At 33.8% G+C, this 19,359-nt stretch overlaps 1 protein-coding gene across 4 annotated transcripts; it reads right to left on the minus strand.

Annotated features, from left to right (window-relative positions):
- Nucleotides 1-8,695: 8,695 nt before the first annotated feature.
- LOC145049948 (cysteine-rich receptor-like protein kinase 25) lies at nt 8,696-11,623 on the minus strand. Of its 4 annotated transcripts, XM_078998296.1 has the most exons (9): nt 11,518-11,623; nt 10,734-11,453; nt 10,515-10,625; nt 10,293-10,435; nt 9,997-10,207; nt 9,656-9,896; nt 9,417-9,567; nt 9,117-9,285; nt 8,696-9,005 (listed from the first exon to the last, which is right to left on the minus strand). In XM_078998296.1, exons 1-9 carry the CDS (start codon nt 11,615-11,617, stop codon nt 8,944-8,946), a joined length of 1,908 nt encoding a protein of 635 aa, XP_078854422.1. In that variant the 5' UTR covers nt 11,618-11,623; the 3' UTR covers nt 8,696-8,943. The 4 variants fall into 4 exon arrangements, with proteins under 4 accessions (XP_078854422.1, XP_078854408.1, XP_078854412.1 ...); XM_078998282.1 differs by having other exon boundaries at nt 8,696-9,285; nt 11,518-11,621; XM_078998286.1 differs by having other exon boundaries at nt 8,696-9,285; nt 9,656-9,893; nt 11,518-11,620.
- Nucleotides 11,624-19,359: the final 7,736 nt, after the last annotated feature.

Genomic DNA, 19,359 nt, shown 5'->3' on the forward strand with positions numbered 1-19,359 from the left:
ACACTTATGGTTATTAATATATTATAAGTTCTAGTATATTAATAATAAGAATAATAAGATTATTTAATTAGTATTGATCAAGAATTAATCTAGGATTAATTAAGTGATCAAAAGAAGACTAATTAAAAATATGGGTTGATTGTGTAAATCATCCATACTTGTATAGTGGGCTAATGCTTCATGGATAATCAAGTTGGGCTAAAACCCATAGGATGGTCCATGGATGCTCCATGGTGTATTTGTACCCATGGATCATGGAAATGAAAGGCCATGTCAATTAGGGTTTACATGGTGTAACCCTAACTATATAAGCATCTTATTCTTGACCAAAATCGGCCACTAGAGTGTGAAGTGAAAGGGCTAGCCAATTTCATGAGTTGTAGAATTCTCTCAAGTTATTCTAAGTGTTTTGGTGATTGTGATTCCATTTGAGGCTTCCACACTATTGGGGCTAGGCACTCAAGCTTCATGAAGACTTTCTACATCAAAGAGGTATGTATTTTATCTTGTTACACTCATTGTTTTGTATGCTAGATTAGGATAATACCTTGGAAGTTCTTATTTGCATGTATAATAGAGAAAACATAGATCCAAGGTATTTAGGGTTGCATATACACTTAGGAGTGTTAGAATGCTCAAAACCCAACAGTGGTATCAAAGCCTAGTCTTGTTTTCATGTTATACCTGCAATAGAAGCTGAAAAAAACGAATTTGTTGTTGTCTGATCATCAGACTGGGCGAGTCCATCAGAGGACTCGGCGAGTCCATGCCTAAAATGTGATCAATTCGATCCAACTCGCCGAGTTGGTTCATACACTCGACGAGTTGGACCCCCAGACAGCATATTTTCGAGTTTTTTGGCTAGAAATGGACTAGGAACATTGCCCTAAGTTGTTTTTTGAACTTATAAACTTGTTTTTGATGTGGTAATGTTCATGCTAATCCATATTCAAAGATAACTGTCAATAGATTCATGTTTTGTATTAGTTTAACGTTTAGACTAATTACATGAAAAAGTTTGATTTGAATTATCTTGTACTTATGAGTTGCTTAGATTAATAGAAAAGTTAATTGAAATAGTTGTTTTCAATCCATTTTAATCTAAGAGTTGAGTATAAAATGTGTTTGTGTAACTTGTCCTCAAGTTACATGAAGAGTCACATTAAAGACTCATAAAATTCATAAAAGTTGGCAATGGTTACAAAATGAAGAGTCTTGTGTCATTGAATAATTTTTTATGACTCCATAACTTGTCCTCAAGTTATGGAAGTTCAAGAGTCACTTCATTAAAGAAAAATATGTAACCATAATTAAATCCATAAGTTATAAAATAAAGAAAAAGTTAGTTCTTTTATTAGTTTAAAGTCTTCCATAACTTGTCCTCAAGTTATGGAACTTGAAGAGTTTTTGGATTAAAACTACTTTAAACACATAAGTTATGGAATTAATTAGTTTTGAATAGTTTCAAAACATGTCCTCAAGTTTTGGAATTTGAAAAGTTTTCCTTATGAATACTTTAATTCCAAGTTAGCCCTTAGAATTTTAAAAGTTAAAATTCAACCCTTATACTTTATAATATTATTATACTTTATAATATTATAAGTTAATAATATATATATATATATATATATATATATATATATATATATATATATATATGTATAAGAGTAAAGTCAGTCTTACCGCTAGTACGCCTCATTCACGAAGCCGGTCTATAAGTTGGGTATAAGGTTGTTGCCTATAAAATGGCGACTTAATGGGTGTCCACTCTCACCCACCGCTTGCTTGACCGGTGGAGGGTCGTTAGCCGAACGGGTTTGACAGGACTATAATTCTCCCTTCATTAAAAGTATTAATGATAATACTAAGTAACTAAACTCTTAATAATACCGAATCTTAGTTAACCGGCACATCGATTAAGAGGTAAACACTTAAGGGTACCAAGTAATTTGCATGGTTACTTCACACCTTGTTTTGTGATCCTCGGCATCCCAGTCACAAAACCTGAAGGGCACACTCGAGATTGAAACATGCCTTTGAAAAGTCCAATGAATCTCAAAGATCTAGGAGTTTCACAACCAATTAAAACCTAATAATACATTTCGTTTATCTCGGTGGAAATTGGTGAATCGTCATTCACCTACCTTCAAATATTTTATAGCTTGGATTACGCCATACCTCTTCTAAGTTATAAAATAGTTTTTTGGGTCATAGCCTTAATATTTCATATTGGGTGTCATATTTAGGACTTTAAATCAACTATCTTGAATATCTCCCAAAAGATGTCTGGTTTAGATACCTATGATCTTCCCAAATCTCTTGAACAAGGTTTCCTAATGAAGATGATGTCCCATGGATATCATACTTCTTTCTCCTCCTCCAATTATTCTCCCTAACCCACAAGTTCTTGAAAAAAGTTTAAGGTCACTCAAGCCCTATTGGCAAGGCAAGGTCTAGGTGTGAACACATCTTGCAGATGTAGTCACATGTTGACAAGCCGGGAGAGTTGGGTGTCAAAGTCTTGAGAAAGTTGGTGGTTCAATCGCTTTCTAACTCACATAGTGAGTTCCTTTAGGACACCTATGAAACAGACTATGACAAGACCCTTAATGATCTTATCTATTTGCTAAGATCAACTTCCTAAACTTTATGGATATTGACAATGATATCTAATAAAGCATTCTCTTCCCAATTGAAAGGGATCGGCCATAGTCAACTCGGTTGACCAAATGGTAAAGAGAAAAGCTAAGTTTGTGATAGTCCCGTGTACCATTATCAAAGGGTTCATATGTTTATATTGCCAAAGGAAGGGGCATTGGTTGTGAAGCTGCCAAATTTACCTAAGGATATTAAAGTCAATAAGTTTGACTCTACTTCAGGTAAAGTCCACTATCTAACTCTGTTAAGTTTCTATTATGAGATTATTGATACATGATGTGACTGGGTCACATGGTGATGTTTTAAGAATCAAAGAAAAGTGAAGAAACATAAAGAAAGAATATGCTGAATCTGATCGCATAGATGGATTTCTATCGCATAGTTTGAAAAATCGGATTCTTGAGCTACTTCTTAGGAGTTATGATATATTGCTTAGGAATAGATAACAACAAGTTTTCATGTGCTTATGCACTGTAAGGATAAGTTTTTCCGCAAACTTTTAAAATAAAAGGAAATTTTTGATTTTATTTATTTTAAAATATCCTTACAATGGCATTTGAGGAAAAATTGTTGCTTATATGATTCCATTAATAGCAATAGTGGAAATATGAAATTGATTCTTTCATTTGTGGTAATGTCTAAATTTACCAAATAAGGAAAGATTCTCATCACCCAAGTTTCAATTGGACCGGAACTTAGAATCATGCAAGTTGTATAGCATGATGAATGAGAACTTTCAAGTATTGGAAAATTAAGACTTATTACTTGTTCACATGGATGTGTGAGTCAAGTAAAGGACTAAAGGATCGAGTACACATTCTTGTGCACTGATTAAGTCCACCACAAAAGTTTGATAAGACTATTCGTCATAGTTTACTAAAGCTCAGTAAATATGATTATACTTACATGCTTAAGTGAAATTCTGAGACATTGGAAAAAGGTTCCAATGTATGGCAGAGCGAATAAGACGAATCAACTTAGGCAGAAGGATAAAAGTTTCTCACATCTGAAAAGATGGGAGAGTACTTTAGTATCAGTTTTGTGATCATCTTAATGATTAAGAAACCATATCAAAATTATTTCTCAAAGGAAATCTTAGTGCATTCTTATGACTAAGAATAGGAACTTGAATTGTTGAAATGGTTAAATCAAGAAGATGAGTCATACTTCGTTCCAATACGAGTCTTAGATTCATACTCCAAGATTGTAACTTGAGTGACATGTCTTAAAGAAGGTGTAAAACACTTGTCAAATGTAAGAGTAAAAGTTTCCTACTCTTGTACATTTGAAATTGGTAAGTTGTGATGTTTTGGATAAAACAAAGACCAACTTAGGCCAATTGTGTGAAGTGTTTGTCTTGATTAAGAATCCTCACTATCTCTTGAATATCTGACAAGAAAGTCTTATAGGTCAAGAGGACAGTGGGAGTCTTAAAGGTCTTGAAAGTCTCAAGAACTAATCAAGAATAGAACCTAAAGTTCTTCACTAGCACACAACTTGAGGTTTATAACCTATCATGTTGACATATCTGTGCCCATTCCAGTTAAAGTTAACTTTGCATATGAGTTCTTAGAGTTCTCAATTTGTTTCACAACAACTTGGAAGCAATGGTAGGCCCTTGAGCTGCCAGGTGGCGAGAAATTAAGATTGAGTTCAATCCATATGAGTTTGGATTTGTCATTATCCTTGTCTTGTGGCTATGGTTTTGACAATTCACATGGATAAGAACACATACACCATTAAATCTAAGTGTCATAAGGTTTCTCTCCGATTCATGAAAATGATGGTGAGGAAACACTTTCACTAAGTAGATTTTAGCTAGATAGCAATTGTGATATTTGCATTCTCAAAGTCGTTAGTGGAGCGTGTGTGGTTTACCGGCACACTAACCTGGACTTGTGAGAAGTGGCAAAAAGGTCTAACCATTATGATTACAGCATCCCTCTTCATAATTGTTTAGACACACAATTGTGCTATCTAAGGGAACGTGTATGATTTTGATAAAGTCTTATCAAAACAATCTAGTATCAGAAATCTGAACTTTGGTAAGAAAGTCAATGAAGTATTGATTTCTAGAAGTCCAGGTGATTTCTGAGAACATGTCAAAGCTAGTGGGAGCATAAGTGTTATGCTAATAATCATCATGTTAGTGGGAGCATGATAATTATGATAAGTATTGCAAGTTAGCAATGTTAATTATAGAAAACAAAAGGTTTCAATTGGGAAAAGTTGTTTTGCTATAATTAAGGGAGAGGAAATTATACTTCATCTCAAATCTATAAGCTTAGATCGTGAGGTTTTAATCATTTAGTCAAGGATATATATATATATATATGAATTTCATGTTGGAATGGCTCAACATAAGGAAATTCTGTATATGGGTCCATTATTTGCGTTCTAAAATTCGGTTATGATTACGGCATCCCTTTTCATAATCTGAATTATGAGAACTTGGAAAATAGAAATGGAAATGTTATAGCAAAAGACTGGTTTAGTCTTTATGTGAGACATCATGAATCGATTCCCATATGCTTCGGATATAGGATTGATTACATGTGCTATATTCATCCTTTCTAAAATTTTCCAAATGCCTAGGGCATTAAGAAGGGAAAAGGTTTAGAACTGGATATGACTAAAAGGATTAAACAATTGTCGAGGAAAATCTAAGGTTTACCAAAGATTGGTTGCTCAAGGACAGTTGGAAGTATAGTGATAATTCTGGAAGGACCATATTGACATAGTCTGTAAGGAGGCAACTCTTGGTCAGAAGTGATAGTCAAAATGGAATCTGGAAATGTTTCAAAGTTAGATTTTCAATCTGTGTAAGATTAAGGAAACTTAATGCAAGAAGGATGTTTCCAAGGAGTTGATCTCCTTTGGAATGCTCTGTAATGTTTGTTTTAAAGTCTTTCTGACTTTGTGCATAATCATTACAAGAGGATCAATGCATATAAGTTTAGAATCTAACAGATTTCAGTAAATGGCATGAATTTGGAATTCTTGCATTTGCGGTGAGGATTTGGGAGTGTGAAAAGAGAATCATTGAGGTTACATTCAATTGATCTAGTTCACAAAGTAAAGGTCATAGACAAACATAGTATGCATACTTGGTGTATGGCATGACTAGTGTTTAGAAAACATAGTGTACATGCTTGGAGCATGGGACAACTATTGTTTTAAATTCAAGAATAAAGTTGATAGCTGAAACAGTATACAATGAATAATGTGTAATCATATGGTGATAAATAAAAGGTGTTTTATTTATGTTCAAAGGGTTGATACCATATTGGATTCAATTATTATTGTGTTTCACTTTGCATGTTTTGACTTCCTGAATAAACTAGGTTATTCTTCCGGAATGACTAAGTTATTCAAACCATCCACAGTCGGTCATATGTTGGAAGTAGATATGAATTAAGACTGTCATGGGTTGGCTTGTAGAGGTCTAAGGTGTTGGACAAAGGGCTACAACACTCATGAGTGCTCATAAGTTCTGAGTATTGGATTCAACCCGCGCTCATTGGAATCACTTCATGGATTTTATCACGAGTGATCATGAGACGATAATATCTTATATTCTTCAAACCTAGAGATATGAGTTGTTACTATGAGTTGATAGTACATTGATTGCACGAAAACGCATTTGGTAACTCGGTGCTATAAAACGTGCCTTTGTGTATGATTCAACAAGTAGTAGAACAAGCCATATGAGTCGAAGTTTATCCATTCCTTTTACCTTCGGGATAAAAGTGATATCTGTGGGCCCCTCGATGATTTGATGATGACAAATGGAAGTGCTCGGCCAGGCCAGGACTGATTTGATTTGTTCAATTAGTCAGTCGTCATAAATCGAAAATCGGGAAACAACAAATGGACAGAGATAATGATTATAATCCATGTCTCAGTTCATATGATATCTAGAATGGAGGAATATATGATCCCTTATCTAATGGACAAGTCATTGACAAAGGTCAGAGTTCATCTACAAGGTCAGAGTTCGACAGAAGCTTTTGAGAGCTACGATTGCCAGTTGGTTCCTGAAGTCATAGGCAATAATAGTTTTAGACTTATCCAAGTGGGAGACTGTTGGATTAATGTCTAAGTCCATAACTATAATTGGTAAGACTTGACCCGACCCGGCATGGTCCGTTTGGGTTGCATACCATCATGCACTTGGATAGACTATAATGAGAGAAATAAGACACTTATGGTTATTAATATATTATAAGTTCTAGTATATTAATAATAAGAATAATAAGATTATTTAATTAGTATTGATCAAGAATTAATCTAGGATTAATTAAGTGATCAAAAGAAGACTAATTAAATATATGGGTTGATTGTCTAAATCATCCATACTTGTATAGTGGGCTAATGCTTCATGGATAATCAAGTTGGGCTAAAACCCATTGGATGGTCCATGGATGCTCCACGGTGTATTTGTACCCATGGATCATGGAAATGAAAGGCCATGTCAATTAGGGTTTACATGGTGTAACCCTAACTATATAAGCATCTTATTCTTGACCAAAATCAGCCACTAGAGTGTGAAGTGAAAGGGCTAGCCGATTTCATGAGTTGTAGAATTCTCTCAAGTTATTCTAAGTGTTTTGGTGATTGTGATTCCATTTGAGGCTTCCACACTATTGGGGCTAGGCACTCAAGCTTCATGAAGACTTTCTACATCAAAGAGGTATGTATTCTATCTTGTTACACTCATTGTTTTGTATGTTAGATTAGGATAATACCTTGGAAGTTCTTATTTGCATGTATAATAGAGAAAACATAGATCCAAGGTATTTAGGGTTGCATGTACACTTAGGAGTGTTAGAATGCTCAAAACCCAACAGTGGTATCAAAGCCTAGGCTTGTTTTCATGTTATACCTGCAATAGAAGCTAAAAAAAACGAATTTGTTGCTGTCTGATCATCAGACTCGGCGAGTCCATCAGAGGACTCGTCGAGTCCATGCCTAAAATGTGATCAATTCGATCCAACTCGCCGAGTTGGTTCATGCACTCGACGAGTTGGACCCCCAGACAGCATATTAAATAGGTCCCAAACCCTGGAAATTAGGGTTTCATTAAACAGCGTGGACTCGCCGAGTCCACTTTTGGACTCACTGAGTCCAGACGTGAACCCGCGCCCAAAACCGCGATCCTACTCGGCGATTTTGGACTCCAACTCGCCGAGTCTCCTCACAAATCACCAAAATACAAGAATAAATAATACGTGAGAATCCGGGGTGTTACACGTTAGTTGTTGGGCATGGCCCATTGTATGTTTGATATGTATGGTATGATGTATTTTTTGGAACTCACTAAACTTCGTGGTTACGGTTTTTAGTTTATGTTTCAGGTAGTTCCAGATCGAAGGGGAAGAGCTCGGCATGATCACACACACACCCACACTCACCATGATTTCTGCATTATTTGACTTTGTTGTATTGGGATAGTTGATTGACATACTCTGATTTTCCTCTATGGTTTTATGAACATGTTTGGTTGATAGTTTTATTATTATGAAAACGTAATTTTTGGTTTTAGAATTTTTGGACGTTTCATGTACCATCAACAAAACCAATTTTGTTTTTAGCATATAAGGAAATTAACATTGAATGCTTCCAAAATAATGCCATTGAAGAGTGTCGAAACAAGAACAGAACTAGGATTGTCTGAAAATCCAATGAAAAATGGACTTAAAGCACTTACCGTATGATATGCAATCAAATCAGTGGTGATGGATGAAGACATGATTGATAAGATGAATAGGAAGCAATTGAAATGATGAAAATCAAGATCCAAGAGAGATGATATGATGTGATTGAAATGAAGATAAAATCAAGATCGAAGAGAAGACCATAGTTTGATACCATGTTGTAGTGTATGAAATTCGAGAGAAAGTAACATAATGTTAAATGATTTCATCTTAGTTGTTCACGGCTATGAAAGAAAGATAAACTAATTTCAAATATCTTCTAACAAACTTTATTAACAAAAAACTAAACTACCCTTCTAACTAATTTTGTAACAGATAACTAACAAAAATGTTGTAGTTGTGGTGATTCAAATAATTGTAACCAATTGGACAAGTGGCTTGGCCGAGACAAATGTGGCCCAACAATACCATGGACAATTAGGAATTAATAATTGAAATATAAATCTATACCTATAACCAGGACATTTGTTCAAGAGATTTTTTTTTGTATGAGATGAATATATTCAATGTACGCTAAACGCACTACATTCTATATCTATACAAAAGAATAAAAAGGGCAGTATATTCATTACACATCCCGATCATCGACGCCTCTACTTTCTGAAGATTTCCCTGTCTGAGTTTCATTAGCTGAATAAAACCCAAATTCATTGTCATTCCAAGTTGACGAAAAGTTATCAAAGGTGATAAATTGGCCGAAAGACATGGGTGGTTTAGGATCAGAAAGGGATTTCCATTCACCTTCAAGCATAAAAACGACCGAGGACATAGTGGGACGATCATTTGGATCTTCTTCAACGCATAGTAGAGCAATACGCATCCATTTGAGACCCTCATCGACAGGACAATCATCATCCATATTTTCATCTATCAGTTGCTCTCCTTTTCCTTCTTCCCATAACATCCATGCCTTCAATTGTCAAAGTAATATGGTCCATTGTTAGAAATTAGCCACTTCTTGAAAAAGTGAGTATTTTTAAATTGAAAATCTTCTAATTGAAATGAAAAATAGAGCAATATAATGATAATATTTTGGCTTACATAGTAGAGAAGGTTTTGATCATGCTCTTCGTAGAACAACCTGCTGTTCCTTTTCCCCGAAATAATTTCAAGCAGAAGAACACCAAAACTATACACATCAGATTTAATTGAGAACAACCCCTCCATTGCATACTCAGGTGCCATGTATCCACTGTTCAAGGTTCACAACAAACTTTAATTCACATAACCTGAATAATTGAATATATTAATTTCTATAAACTGTATATCCTAATGCTTACTAGGTTCCAACAACTCGGTTAGTATTAGCTTCGATTTGATTAGATCCAAAAATTCTCGCAGTGCCAAAATCTGATATTTTTGGGTTCATATCGTCATCTAATAGAACATTGCTAGCTTTGAGGTCTCTATGTATGATCTTGAGGCGAGAGTCTTCATGAAGATAACGAAGACCCTTTGCTATTCCGTTCACTATGTTGACACGCTTAGCCCAGTCCAGTTCTTTTGCTTTTTTAGGATCTTCTATCATACAAGTAAACTAATAAGTTACTCATAATTAAATACATAACGTTAACAAGGTCTATAAAAAATAGGGAAATGCAGAAAGGGATCGAGAACAAACCAAAAAGATACTTATCAAGGCTACTGTTAGACATGTACTCATAAACAAGAAGCCTTTCCTTCCCTTTCATACAACAACCCAAAAGCTTCACCAAATTTTTGTGTTGTAGCGTTATTATTAGTTTTACTTCTGTTTTGAATTCTTTCATTCCTTGACTTGAGTTTTGGGAAAGTCTTTTCACTGCTATTTTTTTACCATCAGAGAGGATTCCCTTCGATTAAAAATATGTCAGATAAATGTAAACTAGCTAAAGAAAAGAAACCAGTATTGTATATGGATATAGTTTTGGTTATTACCCAATAAACAGAACCAAAACCACCTTCTCCAAGCTTATTTGCATCCGAGAAATTACGAGTAGCCGCTTGAATTGCGTTTAGTCTAAAGTAAATAATTTCCCCAGTGTCATCATCTGATCCTTCAAACAGCTCTTCCTCTTCCCCTACACAAAGATTCTTATTGAACTCCTTCATTGGTGATTGTATATAATGATATATTTCATTCTCAAAATTCTTATTTACCTTTTTCAATGCAGATCCTCCGAAACTTTAAGCAAATAAAGAACGTCGAGATAGCCAATGTAACAGCTCCCACTGCTACTACTGGAATGATGACCTTTGATCTATTTTTCCCTTCAAAGTTATATATCAGAATATCAATAACCAACCTTTTGTGCAACACTAATCTATTATATAAATTTCGTCAAAGAATAAATATTAACAACAAATGTCAGAATGAACCTGGAGGTGGAACTGATGGCAAATTTGTTGGTGGCATTGGTGGTGATTGATCCACAGTATTAACAAGATCTATTATATATCTTATCAAACATGAGTAACGATAGTAAATTAATCCATCAGTACTTCCATTATACGATGCTAGTAGATACTCAGTAGCGTTAACCAAACACTCTTCACATTTATTGTCAGATATAGTCGGAATACATTGCATAGTCACTTCAACATCTCCCCGAGAACTTGGTAAAATCGCACTTGCAAAGTAAAATATTTGATTGTAACCATCAGTAGCTGCTGTATCGAGTAACTGTTTCAACAAATTCATTAGCGTCTGAACAACAAAATCCCAATTCGGGATATACCTTGCTGGAAAGGATTGAACGTCTTCATCATCGCCATCACCAATGTCAAAACTGGTATTAGAGTAGCTGAGAATACAAGTTCGATAATACCAAGCTGTTGCTTTCTTTTGGTTAGGACATTCAAGTTTTAGCCGATTGGGTGCACCCCTCACACACCCAAGACACGTATCATTTGGAATGTCTCCGGGGCATATTGCGATTGCATAAGCTGTGCTTGATTCATTGTCTTGTGAAGAGTTTGAAGATCTTGAAAAGAAACTGTTTCTGGTGGGTGCTTCTGCAAGTGCCAATAACGCATCATTCAGGTTTTTTTCATATGCGCTGTTCTGGGTAAAGTTTCCTAGTTTTCCGCATCGAGAATCTGCATGGGTAATGGTGAGACTAGCAAGATGTGAAAGAATAAAAAACTCAGTTATAACTAATACCCAATTCATAGAAGCCATTACTGTTTTTCTTTGTGCGAAATAATGTGTGCACCTGTATATAAGGCATCTCATTTGTCAACAACTTTGACTTGTGAATCATAAGTAGCGTTGAAAATTCAATGTGTAGGAAGTCGATGAAGTAAATGTGTGATCCCCTCATGGCCATATTACGTGATTTGTATGCAACTGTAGAGATGAAACAAAAATGTGGAGGACCATGAGAGAAAAGGAGTGGAGTGGAAGCCTTCAAACCAACCTGGTAGTCAACCTATATATCTTTTAACGTAACTACACCATCATTAAAACCAATACAAGGACAAAAAATAATACGTGGTCCATTTACACTTTAATTATACCGCAGATTATTAGTCTTTTGTATTAATAACATTGAATATATTAGATTTGCTATTACATTAATATAGTAAATTTGAACAAAACATTAAGAAAAAAGGAAGCGCAGTTTTCTTAATAAAATTTTGGGATATTTAACAATATGACCATTAGTTACATGAGATACAAAAATAATTGGAAATTGGAAAGTACTGAATTGGATAAAACTAGATTGGTGACTAAAATACAATGGTCATATTTCGAAACTAAATGTAGTCGGTAATCAATGAAAGTGGTTGTTATTTTATACAATTAGCGACGTTAATATTTAAGTGACCAAATTTTTTTTATTGATTTTGGTTATGTTATTATTGACTACTGTGACGAACAAAGTGGTCATAAATATTTATTGTTAGAGACAAACAAAATGTCACTAATTAAGGAGTTATGCAAAAAAATTTAAAGAAAATTGACCATTCTTGTGTGTGGTCCAAGTCTCCTTGTCCTCCAAGTATCCCTAGTTTATCTAGATTAAATACCTAGTTAGTCTTTATCTTTTGTTTAATTTTATTAACTTTTCTTTTCCAGTATTTATACCCTTGAGATGAACGATATTATTAAGCATTTGGATTATCAAAATCTTTATGCTATCAGAACGGTTCTTAGAGATCCGACTCACAGAACATACCCGATGGCTGGATCATGACCGCACAACCAGAATCCTCCCCCAACAAAGATAATGCCAACATCATTCACATAAACTCTTCATACTACATTCATGCCTCCAATTACAGAAGACAAATGGAAGTCAATAATCTCCTCACATATAATAACTACAACTCGTCCCTAGAGATGTTAAATTTCCTCGTTGCCAAAAACAAACTTGGATTCATCGATAGGCTATCAAGAAGCAAGAAGATACCTCGACTAACTACATGCCCTGAATGTGATGCAACACACTCGTGAAAGGATGTTTGAGGCAGGCTATGGAGAAAAACGTCAGTACTACCGCAAATTATGCCATCACTGTAGCAGAAATATGGTCATACCTTTAAGAGAGATTCAGAAAAGAAGTGCACCAAGGGCATATGAACTAAAACAATATCACACTAATACTCGTCAAGAAGGTATGTTTGTTTCAAGATATTACACCAACTTGTGTGGGGTATGGTATGAGATTGAATTGGTTTCACCAACACCACAAAGCACTTGTAAAAAATGTGATTGCAACATAGGAAACCGATTAAACAAAGCAAAGGAAAAAAGAAAGATTTTGTGAATTTTTTATTGATCTTAATGGAGAATTTAATACAATTAAGTGTGAAAGCAAGAACGATCTGTGTAGAAAAGGTTTGAAAACAAAACCTATAAATTAACTTAACATCAATGTCTACAGCTAATGAAGATAAAGTCAAGTCCAGTCTTGTCTTAGAATAGAGATATTCAAGAAAGTGTTCAAGATATGAATGATTAATAAGTATGAAAAATGTAAAGTAATTTAAGAACAATAAGAATTTAAAACATAGTGATTTGACTGGATGATTCTTGATATTATTGTGAAAGATAATGAAGCACACCTATATGAAACACCAGACTTACAATTCCTTAAATAGATAAGGAATGGAAAATAAGACAAATCTGCTAAAGTGCATGAACTAAAAGACAAGTAAAGATCAAAAGTTTGACAAAGCCGCATCTGTTGATCTAGTCCCATGTACTGTATAATAATAAATCAACTACTAAGTGACAAACTAATACTAGGAACATTTAATGCACATTACAGACTCATATGACAAGTATGAAAACGATGTGTCTCGGTCAGATCTTTATTCAAAATCTGCATCATCTCAAAATACTTCTCATTTCGAAATTGGTTCACTTTGGATTGCCAAATGAGTCACTTTTCATGTATCAACAATCTCCCGCTAAGTGACCTTAGCAATCTTCTAACTCATCATTTAGCTTCGTCAAACACAAATAGATAAGAACTTTGAAGCCAACTTCAAACTTTGATGTACCATCTGAGACAGTCAATAAATTCTTTTTCACATGTTCGGAAGAATCACTCTTGGACGCATTGGAGATGAAGTTTTAGAGAATCTTGGTAGGAACAAGACGTTTATCTAGCACTCGAAAAACTTCCTTTTTAGTGGTCATCTTCTTGAGGTAGATGTCACCAAGTTTTGGTTATGCAATGGGTCGTTCAGCTAAAATCTGAGCATCAGGAAGTTCGGTAGTGATTTTGGCCAAGAATTTTTCTGTTCCAAAGAGATCAGCAAACTCTACATCTGATCGACAGGATTCAACGATGTAGTCCTTCAAGAAGCAGATATTTTAGTTGTAGGCCTCGATGCCTGAATCATTTGATTGAGGATCTCGGAGGTAAGTAGCAATGACAAGGACGACATTTAGATTTATCGAAGAAAAAGGTTGCATCTACAATTGTGATGGTAGATTCTTTGTTTTGAGAAATATAGTATATGTACAGGAGACAATCAAGATCAAACTTGATGTGGACTTTTCTACCATGACCAACTATCTTGGTGATTCTTTTTAAAGACCACACTTCCTTTTAGGGTCGTGCGTTCGTAGAATAAAAAGTGCTCAATCTCTCACGCTCAGTTTGGATGATCGTTTGAGGATCATCGTTTGGATGTAGAGGTGTGAAGTTGATGTAGAAGCATCCATGTGGAGAGAATTGCAATTCCTGTTGATCATCATCTTGAGTTGGAATGTCAAAATTCATGAAGGGCATGAAATTTATATCATGAATGATTCCTTCTCGGAAAAAAGGAGAAATACCCAACATCAAATTTGTGTTGTCTTTGAAAGCTTTAATCGGTATGCTTTCTACCAAAGCTTGGTCAATTTCTTCCTAGGACCAGCCCTTGGAGTTTCTAAACGACTTCATTGGACTGTCCGAACTTATGTCTATCTTTTAGCCTTTGGCATTGAATTTTTCATGTTTATCAGAAAATGGATGACATGATTTGATGACCAGATTTTTGACAAATGTCAAAATTCGTGTCGGTTATAGATTTGACTAAACTTAGTTGCACGTACAGGCACGACACATACTAGACTTAGTAACTAGAAGCTAAGTTATAACCTAGTAGAAACTTGGAAACAGATAGAAATTAGGTAGGAGTGACTATCCATATACACACATTATGCACTTGACCTAGTAGTAGAAATTAGGTCGGAGTCTCATGGAATTTAAGTCAATTTTGAAGACTAGGACTATTAAACTTGATTCCTCAAATTCGCTTGAATCTTTTAATCACTACATAGAATGCCAATAAGCCGATAAAACTAAATTACAAAAATTATTTATAACTATAAAAGAGTTATCATACGATAAGATAATTTGAAGCCTCAAAGATTCAATTTATTTTGATATTCGAAGTTTATTAAACTCCCAAACCCTAAAAGTCATAAAAACTTAAATTTATGAAGTTTTATATTAAAATCTTATAAATTATTTTTTATAAACACTATAATATCAAATTAATATATTTAAAATGTTAAATATAATCAACGAAATTAATTTAATTCATTTATATTAACTTTACATTTATAAGTTAAAAATCCAAGAATTATGAACAATATTATATAAAATGCGTATTTTATATAAATTGAAAGAAAATTTTTAAAAATTAAGGAATTAATATAAAACAAATAAACAAAACAAAATAAAATATCCTCTCTCCACTCAAAGGTCGGCCTCATCCCTCCAAAGAACACTCTTCCCTAGAACTCAATCAAATCACTCACTTATTCACTCTACCACTCCATCTTCTCTCTCACTCTACCTCTCCTTCACTCTCACACACAGTTTATCTCTTCCTCCCCCTAAGAACCACGAAATTTCACCAAAAAATAAGTCCAAGAACACTCAAGATACTCAAATCTTCATCATCTAGTGGTGTTTATTAAGGTTTAACACGATTTTCCTTCATCTTCCTTCAAGTTTTATAGGTTTTCTTGCATTTTCTCCATCTACTACTCCATTCTAATGAAAGATCATGAACACATAAGCATACACACACATACACTCATGGTTTTTATAATGATGGTAGTAGGATTTCATCCAAAAACAACATGCATGTTGTAAATGGGAAATCCAAGGACCTAAACCTAAGTCAAGATCTTGAAAATGCACTTTTATACAATTTTTGGTGGAAAATCACCACATATACTCTAATTTTTCTTTCAAAATCAATTTTTGAACATTTCAAACAAATGATTGGTCTTCATACCAACATGCATGTAATGATCTTCAAGCTTAGAGGCTTGATCATCAAGTTTGTTGTTAAAAAGCATTCAAATAGGTTCATAAAGGATTTATTTCCAAATAAATATCTAAAACTTATTTGCTGATCAAATCCAATTTTTCCCAGAATTCCATCAACAAAATGAGATTTTCCACAAATTTTCATAAAATAATTCATTTTTATTGAATTACTATAATTATTGCAAGACAATAGGGCAATAATTCATATAAAATACATTCTGAGGTCTATAAATCCTAGGTAAATTCTTGGATGACCCCAAAGGTGAATGATGACATCTCAGTGAGTTTCATTGATATTTGTCACTGTTTGCTATAGTTTTGAATTTTCTTTTTGTTTAGTTCAAATAAATCATAAAACCACTTTAAGAAATGTGAAAATGCTACATATGATTTTTCGCAGATCCTACCTAATGTGGAGTACTCAAAAAAAGATTTTCAAAATTTATCATACTGCATTCCTATTTTTCCTCGATTTTTGTATTTATAACAGACTAATAATGGGAAAAATATTTGTACTCATCCAAAATTCATGTTTTTTCTATTCATTATACTATTTTTCTCCTATTTTCTAAGATTAAATACACTTAAATCCACAAAATCGGATTCCAATAGATAAAAACCACCTTTGGTATTTTTCCCAGATTATTTACAATGTAAATGAAGTTTAAAGAAAATTATGGTAATTTACTTTAACTGTTTAATAATTATTCTCCAATTAATGATTATTTAAGAGGATAAAACTAAGAAATATACAAAAAGACTAATTGAACAATATTTTTTATATTTTTCACAGCTTCTACATGTATAATAACAATGTTACAAAAAGTTTGAGCAATTTTGGAAAGAGTTTTCTATTTATTTCAATTTTTATTAGAATAAATGAACAAAAATCATAAAATCGGGTTAAACAGTTTAGAAATCCATTTTTATATTTTCCCAGCTTACGTGTGCCTAATGGTAGTATCATAAAAAGTTCTGGAATTTTTATCATTTGGATGCTATTTTTCACGATTTTATATTGTTATGAAGGCTTAAAATTTTGGAAAGATAGTTAATCATATCAAAAATTCAAAGGAAAATTTATGGAAGACCTCTACTGTGTTTATAATGAAAATGCAAAGTTTGAGAATTTTTGGAAACTGTTTGATAATATTTTAGCTTTTTAAATGTGTTGAAATACGTTCAATTAATATTACAAAAATATGGAAATTAATATCTAAAATTGTCTTAATCACATGAGCTATAAAATTTCACCATTTCAGAAAATTGTTTGTAACTTAACAATATTAAATTTTGAAACATTATTGGCATAATTCCATTGTAGTAGTAAGTATACTAGTATTAGATTTCAATTAAAGACTCATTAGTGTGTAACATCATTGTAGGAAAACGATAGTGGTACGAGTAGAGCATAGTTCAAGGAACCATTTGCATCGTCTCAATATATATTGTGAGTATTCACGCACTCCCCTATTTTCGATTTTTATGTTTTGGGGTGGAAAAGCATGTCCGAAAAACTATTTATTGTTCAATGTATTTAAATTGATTTTGTATCAAACTTGATTGCTATATTTTGCTATATCTCTCTATGTATGTCTATGCATAACGAAACATGAGAAGTTATCGTCTTAAGTCCCTTCCCTTAAACTTTTCTCCAACCATTAACTCTTTGGGCCAATGGTCATTATGGATAGCGCTATTAGGAATTGACAACTCCTCATTCGCCCGATTGTTGGAGTGCATCAAACCATATAATCTATGGAACGATAAGCATAGATCTTGATAGGGAATCAATCATAGGCTTGGTTGGGAACTCATTGTTTGCTCATACACATATAAACTCGTTTATTAATTATAGAAATGAACTTTGTTTCTCATTATAGCAGTAAACTTTGTATCTCATTATACAACGAACTTTTGTTACAAATACATATTTACATGTTTTAGCAACAAACTTGGTTGCTTCTTATAGTAACAAAATTGTTTGCTCCTTGTAGCAACGAACTTGATTGCTCATTATAGCAATGAAACTTGTTTACTCATTTTAGTAACAAACTTTATTTCCCATGAGAATATGAACGTTGCATCTCATTTAGGCAACATACTTTATCTCTCATGATGAAAACGAACTTCGTTTACGCAAACTTAATACTCATTTCTGCAATATATTTTAATTTATGGAAACTTGATTACTCGCTTTAGCAACGAACTTCTATTCATGAAAACTTATTTACTTATTTTAGCAATGAACATTTGTTTATGGAAACTGTTATCAATATTCAGATTATCATGAATTTCAAACTATATTATGTTATAAACTTGAGAGTACTCACCAACTATTTTTATAGTTGATGCTCATTTTACATGCTTTTTAAGGAATCATGGAGTAAGTGGCACTTAGGGACACATCACTATTAGGAGCATTCGAATGTGTTGTATATCAATTTACATTGTAATTTCTTTTAAAATTTGTTCAAACCCATTGTAAGTTTGTAATGATTTTTAATACTATGGTTGGTTTTGTCTTTTAACTTTTGCTATGAAACCCTTTATACTACCACGCCTCGTGTTCCCGCTTTAGCGGGGTGTGACAAGATTCCATGATGAATAGTTCAGATGGAAGAGGATTCAGAGGCTCTTTAGGGATTTCATTAGGTTTCCAGGTGGGAGAACCTTCATTAATTTGAGCAATCCTCATAGCACGAATTGGAGGAAGTACGGACTTAGTGGCTCAGAAAGAATCAAATGTCATCTTAGTTTTAAGCTTCGCTATGTCTTAGATCTGTTTGAACACTTTTTGATAAAGATGATGGCCAAGAAAATGAGGATCATTTAATATTTTCTGCTTTCGAAAGGAATTTGACAGGTTATTCCCTGATGGCTTGATGTCCTAAATTCACATGTTCAACAAAATCTTCATCATCTTCAACCTCTTCATTTTCCATAACCTGCATTTCCACAACTTCTTGTTCAGGAGATTAATCTCTAAGCACATAGTCCGAGATGGGTTTCGATTGTATCCTTCTTCTTTCCTCCCATCTTCCATGGTGCGACCGTGCCTCGAATGCAAGTACTGACTCGGACTTGACTTCCCCAAATATTTCGAAAACTCATTGAAAACTTATATTGAGCTACTTGGTGAGTGCGTCATACTCCTTGGTTGTAGGAGCTTGAGCTTTGAGGTGGGCAAATGTTTCATCAAGAATAACAAGCATCCC

Source organism: Lactuca serriola, chromosome 1, assembly GCF_051521515.1.
Source record: "Lactuca serriola cultivar US96UC23 chromosome 1, Lser_US96UC23_V15, whole genome shotgun sequence".
NCBI lineage: Eukaryota > Viridiplantae > Streptophyta > Magnoliopsida > Asterales > Asteraceae > Lactuca > Lactuca serriola.

Bases quoted from the DNA above. Each gene is read 5' to 3' on its own strand.
- LOC145049948 (XM_078998282.1), bottom strand. From the start codon at position 11,617: ATGATTCACAAGTCAAAGTTGTTGACAAATGAGATGCCTTATATACAG. The intron at 10,626-10,733 runs GTTCATTCTGAC...ATAACTTTGAAG, and splicing joins GCCATCAGTTCCACCTCCAG to GGAAAAATAGATCAAAGGTC. The intron at 9,286-9,416 runs GTAAGCCAAAAT...TGACAATTGAAG, and splicing joins ATCAAAACCTTCTCTACTAT to GCATGGATGTTATGGGAAGA.